The following is a 12,101-nucleotide window of genomic DNA, read 5'->3' as shown; positions in this document are numbered from 1 at the left end:
AATAATAATAATCACTGAATAATCTACCAATTAGCTTTTGATTTATAACATAGAATGTACCAATTATAGATTTAATTGCTAAATTAAGTTTCACTTACTTCTTAGAATCCTAACATTAGAGGAGGCCAAACACACCACTGGGAAGGTCTCAAGATCTAGATGTCTTGCTTAAATGTTTTGTAGATTCAATTGCTTATCCTATGAAATAGCATCTTTGTTTTAATGTAAATATAATGCCCCCCACCAGACTCTAAGGAGATGTGGGCCTGGATCTCTGTTGGCTGTGGAACTTCTGTCTTTGCCACACCCACGCCTTGGGGTAATCTATTACTTAGACTAACATGCAAACAGAATTTCTTTTTCTGAGCTTCACCCACTGACAGGGGCTCCTTCAGAATACTGATACTGAAAATCTAGTTTTTCTTGTTGAGTTTTCTTTAAGCTCTAAAGCAGCGCTTCTGAAACTAGTGTGGTTGTGTACTTCACTGGGACCTTGGGAGGAATGCAGACTGATTTGTGACATCTGACCAGATTTCTCACAAGCTCCCAGGGGATGTCAAGCTGCAGATTCAGACTGCACCTGGAGTAGCAAGGCTCTACCAAGCACTGTTTCCTCAAGACAGGAGGAGTCACCGGGCCAATGCAACAATAATTAATATCATGATTAAGATTATTAAAATAATAAATTTTTAAAATATTATTTAAAGTTTTATTACATAACTTTAGATATCTGGCTTAGAAAAATTAAACTTATCTCTTTAATGCAGGACCCAGAGTCATGTACTCTGATTAAGAGGGAGGCTGGTCTGTAACAGTGTCCAGGCTAATTGGCATGAGACAAGTATTCTGTGAACACCCTTTGGAAATAACTAGAAGTGCTGATGAACAGATAGTGGTTTTCAAAGGCTCCCCTCTGGACCGATCTTATGTGTCACTGACTACTTAAGAATTACATGAGAAACACGTTTAAAACATGCATTCCTGGACACACTGCACTAAAAGTCTGATTCGGCAGGTTTGGAATGAGGCTTAAGAACTGTGCTTTTACGGTCTAGGGGATACTGATGCACATCTGTGTTGGGAATTACTGATTAATGTCTTAAACCACTAGAGAATGTAAATGTCTTATGTGGAAGGAGGAAACACAAAATTAAAATTTATGTATGAGATTAGCTGGTGAGTTTGCGAGGTTAGCTTGCAGAGTCCTTAGCACGCAATGCGAAGGACAGACAAGGCTGCAGAGAGCTGAAGTGGAACAGAAACATGTGGTGTTTGGGGCACTGGCACCCCGGGGTGGGAGGCAGGAGAAAAAGCCTAAGCAAAAGGGAGAGACAGGGAGGGAAGAGGCCCTGCTGGTTTGCCTGGTCTGCAGTTGGCCCTGTCCAGACCCCTTGCACCTGGAGTAGCAAGGGTCTATGAGGACTGTTTTCTCATGATGGGAGAAGTGACAGGAATGCAAAAATAATTACTATCATTATTAAGATTATTCTATCAATAACAAATTTTTAAAACAGAGCTCAGAGTCATGTGCTGTGATTGATTAAGAGGGAGGCTGGTCTGTAACATTGCCAAAGTGAATTGGCATTTGGATCTCCTTGGCATGAAACAAGTTATGCTGTGAACACCCTTTGGAAATAACCGGAAGTGGTAATGAACAGGTAGTGGTTTCCAGAGCATCCCTGGATCAGCCATGAGAAAAAAGGTGGAGGAACTACTTGTTGGCATTGATAGAGGCTTCTGCCTGAAATGGAGTGTTGAACAATGCAAAAAACAACTTAGGAAAAAAACATTTAGAGATGAACAGCACTCATCCTATTTACCTACCAGGAATGATCTTATCAGGTCCATTTCTGGAAGTTATTTCTGTGAATTCTCTTAATATTTTGGCAGCCTTTTTTGCTTCTGATTTCAAATTGGAAGGTATAGGGTTATTCACTGAAAGATAAAAAAAGATATTTTAATCAAAAATTCTGCTAAATAGAAGTGAGAAATTTATTATAATTTCATTCTTCCCATATACAATTGTCAGAAGTGTTTGAACCAGAGAGACTCCATCTTGAATAGGAGCTGGTGAAATAAGGCTGAGACCTACTAGGCTGCATTCCCAGGAGGTTAGGCATTCCAAGTCGCAGGATGAGACAGGAGGTCCACACAAGATACAGGTCATGAAGACCTTGCTGACAAAACAGCATGCAGTAAAGGAGCCGGCCAAATCCACCAAAACCAAGACAGCAATGAAAGTGACCTCTGGTCATCTTCACTGCTCATTATACACTAATTCTAATGCGTCAGCTGCCAACAGACACTCCCACCAGTGCCAAGACAGTTTACAAGGGAACATGTAGGGAAGTTACCCTACATGGTCTAAAAAGGGGAGGAACCCTCAGTTCTGGGAATTGCCCACCCCTTTTCCAGAAAACTCACAAATAATCCACTCCTTGTTTAGCATGTAATTGAAAAATAACTATAAGTATCCTTAGTTGAGCAGTCCATGCCACTGCTTGCCTATTGAGTAGCCCTTCTTTATTCCTTTACTTTCTTAATAAACTTGTTTTCACTTTATGGACTTGCCCTGAGTTCTTTCTAGCGCGAGGTCCAAGAATCCTCTCTTGGGGTCTGGATCGGGACCCCTTTTTGGTAACACAATGAAGCATTAACACAGCATAGCCTATCAAAGGAAATGAACTGGAAATGCTCATTGACAATATCATCTCTCTTTCTACTAATAAATAAAATCTATGCTGAGAGTGGGAAACTCTAAACTCTCAGAATCTCAGAAATTATAAAATCCGTGGGCCCCAAAGGATGTTAAACAAAACCTGGCCAAACCTCTGTTATGTATCTTCTTCCTGCAATTAACAGACTTCAATACTAACTTAAAATAAGAATTTAAAATTTAAAAATAAATATATTTTGTATCTATAATATGTAGTATAAAATTTAATATATTTTGTTGTTCTTGTCAAAAATGTTGGAACTGGCTGCCTGTAGACTTTCCGATGAGTAAAACTCTAGGAGACTTGGGAATTGAGTCTACAAGTAATGCTGGCCTGCATTTCTATGGCACTTTACGTTTTTAGTGTCACCTGGACATTTATACACTCATTGGAGGGCTTGTCATTAAAAAGCTCACATAATTCTTCCAGCTCTGAAGTGTATCAGAGAAGATGGACTATTCTTTTGTCACTGGACGAGGAATCAGCAGAGCGAAGAAGCTGAGTGTTTCAGGGCAGGACCACGAGAGCCCTGAGGCTGAGAAGTTCTTGTCTCACTGACTACAGTTAAGAGGCTCATGTGTGACTGTACTGCACGATGTCAGGATCTAGAAGGTTGAAGGCATTCATTTCCACTGTTTCACCTCAGTAATTTACAGAATGTAGATGAAGTACGCTAATGGAAGCTTGCTTTTGTAAAAGGAAAATAAATCTCAGGACCCCAAAATCACCAAGCCAAGGGAAAAGTCAAGCTCGGAACTCTGTTAGGCAAACCCGCCTCCCATTTTGTTCCTAAAAAGATAGCTACAAAGGTAAGCTACACACTTCCCTCACAATTTGCCACAAGGAAATTCCCTGTGGACAAAAGATGGAACTCAGACTCTTCCCTCTGTTCACGTGAGACAAATGCATATCTATTGTTTCCTTTGCACTGTTTGTTTCACTAAGCCAGACTAAGGCGTAAGTGACTATTCCTGTAAATCGCATACTGAAAGACTAATCAGAAACTCAAAAGAATGCAACTGTTTGTCTTTTATCTACTTATGATCAGGAAGCCCCCTCCCCACTTCGAATTGTCCCGCCTTTCTGGATCTAATCAATCTTACATATATTGATTGATGTCTCATGTATCCCTAAAATGTATAAAACCAAACTATACTCAGATCATCTTGAGCACAGGTCGTCAAGACCTCCTGAGGCTGTGTCATGGACCATCCTTAACCTTGACAAAATAAACTTCTAAAATTGCTTAAGACCTGTGTCAGATCTCAAGTGTAAACTCATGGTTTACTCTTTCAACAGATCAAATGCTCAAAGAGCATAGGGGAAAAAATCACTTTCTTTTATTTAAGAAAATATAAATATTTCTAATAAAATGTGATGTATTTTGGTGCTTGGTATGTTTGAAAGATGTAATTTATTTTAAAAGTGAAAACTGGCTGGGTACTCCCAGCACTTTGGGAGGCCAGAGGAGGAGGATAACTTGAGGCCAGGAGTTTGAGACCGGCCTGAGCAACATAGTGAGACCCCATCTCTACCAATAAAACATTTTAAAAATTAGCCAGGCATGGTGGCGTGCACCTGAAGTCCTTGCTACCCAAGAGGCTAAGGCAGGAGGATTACTTGAACTCAGGAGTTTAAGGCTGCAGTGAGCTATGACTGGGCTACTGCACTCCAGCCTGGGCAACAGGGCAAGGCCCTGTCTCAAAATAAAATAAAATTTTAAAAAGTTAGAACTGATTTAGGGTCATTTTGGAGTTCTATTTTAATTTATTTAAAAGATGTCAGTATCAGTTCTTTGTGGCTCAACACAGGAGTATTACTATCAAATCAGGAAAAAAATCCATCCCAAGAATCATCAATGGCATTAAGTAAGATAGAGGAAGGTATTTCCATAGATACTTTATGCAAAATTAAGTGTGCATGATGCATGTGTGTAGCTCTTTACTCCTTTTAAAAACAAGTGGCATCACAGCATTAGTGTATTTTGGCACGTTGCATTTTTAAATAATCTCAGAATGGTTAAAATATTGCCTCTTAGTGTAGGCTTTTCAAATCAACTTCATGAGACACAATTTACAAAATGAAACCTACCTGTTACAGGTATAGCTCAGTGGGCATGGACAGAGAGAGGTAGAGACCACCCCTGACGACTCCATCCATGCCCTCTGCAGTGGTCACTCCTGTACCCAGTCCCTGCCTCAGGTTGGTGCCAATCTGAGTTCTGTCACTGAGTATGAATTTTGTCTGTGCCAGAATTTCCTGTAGTCATCAGTGTGTGTTCTTTTCTATCTAGCTTATTTTACTCACATGAAATTACTGAGACTCACTCACATTGCTGCATAGATCAGCTCTTCCTTTTTGAGTGCCAACTGGTATTCTAATGTGTGGACATAGCACAATTTGTCCTTCCAGTCACTGTTGATAGACAATTGGGTTCTTTCCAGCTTTTGGCTATTATAAATAAAACTGCTATAAATATTCCTTTGTAAGCCTTTTGTGAAAAAATGTTTTATGGCCGGGCACGGTGGCTCATGCCTGTAATCCCAGCACTTTGGGAGGCTGAGGCAGGAGGATCACCTGAGGTCAGGAGTTGGAGACCAGCCTGGCTAACATGGTGAAACCCCATCTCTACTGAAAATACAAAAAATTAGTCTGACGTGGTGACGCGTGCCTGCAATCCTAGCTACTCGGGAGTCTGAGGCAGGAGAATTGCTTGAACCTGGAGGTTGCAGTGAGCCAAGATGGTGCCTTTGCACTCCAGCTTGGGCAGCAACAGTGAAACTCCATCTCAAAAAAAAAAGAAAAAGAAAAAATGTTTTATTTCTCTTGGGTAATTACCTAAGATAGGAATTGCCAGTTCATGTGGTAAATGTGTATTTAGCAATGTAAGGAGCCACGTAAGAGTTCTCTAAAGTGATTATACATTTTAGGCTTCCACCAGAAACTTATAAGAGTTCTGGTTATTCCATATTCTCACAAACACTTTCAATGTCCAGTTTTTAAAATTTTAGGTATTTTAATGGGTACATAGTGGCCTTTCATTGTGGATTTAATTTTCATTTCTCAGATGACTAATGATGTTGAACACTTTTTCCTATTCCTATATCTCGTAAAGTGTCTGTTTAAATCTTTTGTCCATGTCCTTTAACCACTTTTTAACGGAGTTGTTTTCTTGCTTGTTAAAGTTTCTTATAGATTTTGGATATTAGACCTTTGTTGGATATATAGCTTACAAATATTTTCTTCTATTCTGTAGGTTGCCTGTTTTCTCTGTTGATAGTTTCTTTTGCTGTTCAGAAGCTCTTTAAGTAGGTCCCATTTGTCAATTTTTGTTTTTGTTGTAATTGCTTTTGGTATCTTTATCATAAAATCTTTGCCAGGGATTATGTCCACAATGGAATTTCCTAGGTTATCTTCCAGAGTTTTTATAGTTTTAGGTTTTACATTGTTAAAGCAGGCTAAATATGACCTGAGGACTCCATACTTCAATATTTGAGTCCTTGTAGACAAACTGCAACCTAACTTAATATGTAGACAAAATTGAGAACCTAACTTAGGAGTATGCATCTGTAACAATAGCTCAGTCTTGGCCAATCCCAGCAGCCATACTTCAACCACTCATACACTGCTGAGTGTTCAAATAAGGCAAATGATGAGCTGTACCCAATCCAGTTGTTTCTGATTTGTTACTTCATTTCTGATTTCTGTATATCACTTCCCCCTTTTTTTTTAAGTCTATAAATTTGTTCTGACCATGAGGCATCCTTGGAGTCTCTCTGAATCTGCTGTGATTCTGGGGACTGTCCAACTTGCAAATCATTCATTGCTCAATTAAACTCCTTAAAATTTAATTCAGCTGAAGTTTTTAACAACATTCAAGTCTTTAATCCATCTTTATTTTTTTGCATATGGTGTAAGGAAGAGGTCCTGTTTCAGTCTTCTGCATATGGCTAGCCAGGTATTCCACCACCATTTATTGAATATGGAGTCCTTTCCCCATTGCTTATTTTTGTTGACTTTGTCAAAAATCAGATGATTGTAGCTGCGTAGCATTAATTCTAGGCTCTTGATTCTGTTCATTGGTCTATGTGTCTGTTTTTGTACCACTACCATGCTGCTTTCATTACTGTAGCTTTGTAGTATAGTTTGAAGTCAGGTAGCATGATGCCTCCAGTTTTGTTCTTTTTGCTTAGGATTGCCTTGCCTATTTGGGCTCTTTCTTGGTTCCATACGAATTTTAAAATAGTTTTGTTTTCTTTTCTAATTCTGTGAAGAATGGCATCGGTAGTATAATAGGAATAGTGTTGAATCTATAAATTGCTCTAGGCAGTATGGCAATTTTAATAATATTGATTCTTCCTATCCTTGAGCAAGGAATGTTTTTCCATGTTTGTGTCATCTCTGATTTTTTTCAGCAGTGCTTTGTAATTCTTGTTGTAGAGATCTTTCACCTCCTTGGTTACCTATATTCTTAGGTATTTTATTTTTGTGTGTTAAATAGGTGTTTTAAATTGCATAATCTGCCATTTCTAGATCTGTTTTTGACTGATTCTTCTAGCTCTGCATTATGTTTTCCTGTTTTTACTCCTTTCTAGTAAAACAGCATTGTAGATATTACCATGTTGAGTGCCTAGATTTCATTGCTTCCCTTAAAAGTGTTGACACTTGTGTTAGCAGGCAGTGAGTTACTTGCAGATCAGCTTGATCATTTGTTGGCTTATTGTTGTGTTCTGTTTGTGTGTCTAGAGTAGTCTTTAGAACTATTTTACCCATCAGGTGTGTCCCTTCTGGGTTCTCTCCTGGGTGCCCTGGTTGTTTAATAAGCTCTCCCCATTGTGGCTGTTTGGAATGGCTGTCCCCAGCCTGATGCAAGCACTGTGAATAGTTCACCTCAAAACTTCATGGCAGTTGTTCTTGCCCTGCTTTGCAAATTTCACCCTACACAGATAGCACTTAATATTCAGCCGAAGGCTCAGGGGGATCCCTTTGCAGATTTCTGGAGCTCTTTCTCTCAGCCGTCCCTCATTGCTAGTAACATGCTCTGCAAATTCCAGTTACCTCAGCCTCTTCAGACTGTTTCTGCCTCTTCGTTTCAGCAGGAGCCTGGGCTCTAGGTGCCCCCTCCTTGTCCTGCAGTTTAGGAAGTGCTCCAGGCAGAAAATGATCACTAATGGAGTTCACCTCCTGTTCCCCTTATCTTATGGATCTCAGACATGTCCAACATGCGCAAACAGTGCTCTACACACAGTTGCCTATTTTCCTAGCTGTTTACCATGAGTGTAACAGGAGCCGTTTCACTGCCATGGCCAGTAGCTCTCAGTGCATTTTCCATTTGTTCTTTTATGATGAGCAATGCTGACTACATTTCTAGCAAAGGTTTTTCATGCACCTTGTCTATTTACAGGGGGTTTCTCTCTGTTTCGTATTATACATTAAAAAATTAATATTTTTTCTGGAATATGATTTAAAAACATTGACTCCCTGTTACTTGTCTTTTGAATTTGCTTTTTTTTTCTGTTTTTTCTTAATGAAATCAAATCTGTCTTCTATCTTACAAGGGTCTTTTAAAAAAACACAGTAATTTTCAATTTCAAGTGGGAAAATAAGCAAGAAGAGCTAGGAAATAATACGTAAAGAAAGAACAACGAGAGCCCAGCCTTGACAGAATCTGTGACACATTACAAAGCCTCAGTAATTAATACATAATAGCAGATGCAAATGTAGGACAAAAATTAATGTACAAAGAAGAAAATTCAGAAATTGACCCAAATATATTTTACAAATTTAATATATAATAAAAATGACATTTCAATTCTATGTTGAAATGATGTATTGCATACTAGATAATGTTCATTTGGGGAGAAACACAAAAAATTCATTCATGGCTTTGTGTTACAGAAAGATAAACTCCAAATTCATTGAAGATGAAACTCCAAATTCATTTAGAATGTCAAATATCAAATTATAAAAGAACCAGGAATTATAGAATTATTTTTCAACTTTATAGTGCAAAAGACCCAAGTATGGCAACAAAATTTCTATATTTCTATATTTTTACATGATCAGCAATTATTTGTACAAAGCACAAGTACACTGTAAAATACAGGAAAAAGTATAGATATGCAAATATGAAGGATAAAAAGCATCTATAACATTAATACCCACCAATACTACTGCCTGCATTTTGATGTATGCTTCAACTGATTCCTATTGCTAAACATGTAGACTGATTCCACTTTTAGCTTTTATAGCCATTACTGTCAGGTGGTAATTATCTTGGGAGAGATGCTCTAGATGTTCAATACATTTTAATTACATATATACATATTATACATATATGTAGATGCTGGATACATTTGAATTAGTTCACTGGAGTGGAAACTTGTTCTTTCTGCTGCTGAATATTTCATCTACTTTATTTCAGAGGCAGCACAACTTGTCTGCTTCCATTGATGCTGCAGCCATAGTATCCAGAGTGGAGTGGGTGACCCGAGGCTGCTGTATCAGGACAACATTCCTCTTTGTGCCACAGCAGGGCTTTATAACCAAAGCTGGTCCAATACCAGCATCTGATGCAGGACTTGTGTAGGAGCTGCCAGAAGAACTTTTTCCAAGGCACTTCTGTTTCCACTTGCTGTGGGATTTTTGTCTCCACGGGGGTAGAGTCTGAGAGTAAAGCCTTGGTAGGGGAGCCTGGCAGGAGGTGGAGAGAGAACCTGGGCTCTGCAGAGCCAGACTGAAGTCACAGCAGCTCTAGACTTCTTCGTCAAATGGACCAGCAACATCTTTTTCTGTTAAAGCCAATTTAGACTAGATTTTCTGATACATGCAACTGAAGCACTGTAAATAATACATAAATCTTATCCCCTCAGAAGACTTTCTACTTTGAACTCTCAACCAAGCAGTATTAGAGCAGTCAAATAAGCAAATTCCTCAGTTGAGAGTTGATCTTGCAAACATCCTGCTGTAGGGAAAGGTCATGGCCTGATTTGTAAACACGAGAAGAGAGCCATTGGACTTGGGAATCAGATGCAGCCTCGCACAGCTGCAGACCACAAGACTCATCCTAGACACAGCCTGTGTCACTGTGATCCAGCTGTTGACAAGGCTGGGCACAGTAAGGACATCTTCAGTGTGTCAGTTGAACTACAGAAAACGTTACAGATTCTAATCAACTTCTGATAAAATCATGCCTAGTCATAGTTACATGCAGTGAATTTCTCTGTCAGAACAAAAACATATGCAAATAAAAATGTAGATATAAGCCTCAAATCCCATCCTCAGCATTAAATGATGGCTCACCCATTTTTCTTCTGCTATACCATAAGGCATATAGAGCATGACCTGTTCAGAGTGCTGATGTCCCATTCTATCATATGGCCAAAGTTACGAAGACACAGGTCATTACTAATGAAGCCTCTTAAACCTCATATCGTGGTTAGAATTTGCACTCTCATAAACGTCTTAAGCCCCTTGAATCATGCAAAATCTCTATAAATATTTAAGTTTTTCCCTAAAAAAAAAAGGGTGGCTGCCAAACCTCAAGCTAATAAACTTTCAGATAAAGTTTTCTTTAAAAAAAAAGTTAAAATGTTTGAAATTTTCATAGTAACACATTTTTTAAATTAGAAGGGCTTATAAAATACGGTAAAAAAATTTTTTTCTTTGGAAACCTCAAAAGTGTAAATCAGCTTAAGATCTGGAAATAATTTTAGGTATTGATCACAGGTCTATAAACTTAATGCTAGAGCCACTGGGGGCAAACACGGACATGAGAATCCCACTTGGAGCCAACTGCCACCTGAGGTGAGAAAGTTGACTACGGTTTCCAATCTAGTCTTCCACGGAGGGTCAGGAATGAAAGCAAGAAGACCCAAGGGCCCCTCTCCACCACTTTCATTAACAGAGTTCAGATTTCCAAACTTTTGCTTCCCTTATATTATTTTCTTCAACGGACTCTAATTATGAAACGAATACTTACAGGAAAGCAAGCTTAGTAAATTTGGTTTTCCAAGTTCTTATTGATTACATATTCATCAAATTATTAAACCTTATAATTAACGTGAAATGGAGATTAACTCACTAAACTGATAAAATTCCATCTAAGATCAAACGAACTAGAATGCTGCTAAAGATGTATTTAGAGTAAGTTGAAGAAATCTTAGCCAAAAGAAAGTGTTGTATCTAATCTTTGAAGAGGTTTTCAAATGTTGCCTTAAGCTACTTTTATTAACAAAACTGCATTTTGAACCTCACTGCTTGACAACTATGGCCTTTGTTTCTCAAGTCAATTCTTACCTTTCTGTGGCCTTGGTTTAACTACTTCCTTTGTTTTAAGGAAACAAAGTTTGTCAGTTCTCAAAATAAAAACCTGTCTCTCTGGTCAGATCATTAACTTCCCCAGTCATACTTTAAACCAGACTACCATTTGAACATCAAGTGCTAGCCTGAGCTTGTTTCCAGTCCCCGGAACCCAGCCACAGGGGAAGGAAGAGGACAGAGAGAGGTTTCTCTGCTCCCTCGGGAGATAAGAAAGCCTTTATTTATCCCTGCCATCCCTCTTCTCCAGCTGAAAAGTGTGATCTTGGTACAGAGCAGGTCCACACATGCCACACTGGTCTGATCTTTTAGAGTAAAGAAAATCTTTTTAAAAACTTCATGTACTTAGGTCTCAAAGAGCAGAGAATTATGTCTCATCATGACGCCACTCACTGGCAAATAAGCTGGCGTGCACAGGGACTTGTGAGGCTCTCAGCAGAGTCAGGGCAGCAGTTATTTCCCTTTGACTGCATCAACGTCCTATGTTTGTGTTGACATGCCAGATCCTTATTTCTGCGGAATGAGAAATCTGAGAATAAAGATTTCCTAAACAGAACAAAAGTATCAAATCACTTTTGATGAGCAAACATTAAACTTTTTTTTTTTTAACTTACAAAGAATGTGGGGTAACATTTACTAGTTTTACAGAAATTTTGTTTAAATAGAACATTAGTAAACTAAATAACCAATTCTCCTTAAACATGATAGACAGGATGGAGGCTATCACTCTGATCATTTTAACCTCCAACATAGTAATTTGTAAACATCAATCGCTGCCCAAGTATTTTAATAAGATGCCAGCCCATGGGAGTAAACAGCACCTTAGCCTCGAGACCTGTTATTTCTCTCAACTATGTGTACAGATTTTCTAAGTCGTTATGAATTCAGATATTCCCTACATCTCAATAAAAACACCTAGGAGAACGAGAAATCAGGACATGCATCTCCTGTAAGCAGAAGAGAAACCGAGCACCTACTCTCTTGCGGGGGCAGCTTCCTATCACTTTCCAACTCAGCCTCCATGGGGGCACGAGCATATTGGTTCAAATGAAGTAAAAAGGACAC

At 38.8% G+C, this 12,101-nt stretch overlaps 1 protein-coding gene across 20 annotated transcripts in view; it reads right to left on the bottom strand.

Annotated features, from left to right (window-relative positions):
- Nucleotides 1-12,101, bottom strand: part of SH3YL1 (SH3 and SYLF domain containing 1) — a 50,181-nt gene that overhangs the window by 36,938 nt on the left and 1,142 nt on the right. For 13 of the 20 annotated variants that reach the window (XR_012422730.1, XR_012422733.1, XR_012422736.1 and 10 more), the window contains exons 2-3: nt 11,430-11,549; nt 1,825-1,935 (exon numbers count right to left, since the gene is read on the bottom strand). Coding sequence is in view for 14 of the 20 variants with exons in the window: in XM_074012500.1 (XP_073868601.1) it covers nt 1,825-1,935; nt 11,430 (112 nt within the window). In the remaining 6 variants the exon portion in view is untranslated. Of the gene's footprint in view, nt 1-1,824; nt 1,936-11,429; nt 11,583-12,101 lie in introns of all 20 variants that reach the window. The other 7 variants (XM_074012501.1, XM_005576666.5, XM_074012499.1 and 4 more) reach the window with 2 other exon arrangements.

The sequence above is a fragment of the Macaca fascicularis genome, chromosome 13 (genome assembly GCF_037993035.2).
Source record: "Macaca fascicularis isolate 582-1 chromosome 13, T2T-MFA8v1.1".
Taxonomy (NCBI): Eukaryota; Metazoa; Chordata; class Mammalia; order Primates; family Cercopithecidae; genus Macaca; species Macaca fascicularis.
Note: the sequence above shows the minus strand (reverse complement) of the source record. Positions and strands in the feature narration are given on the sequence as shown.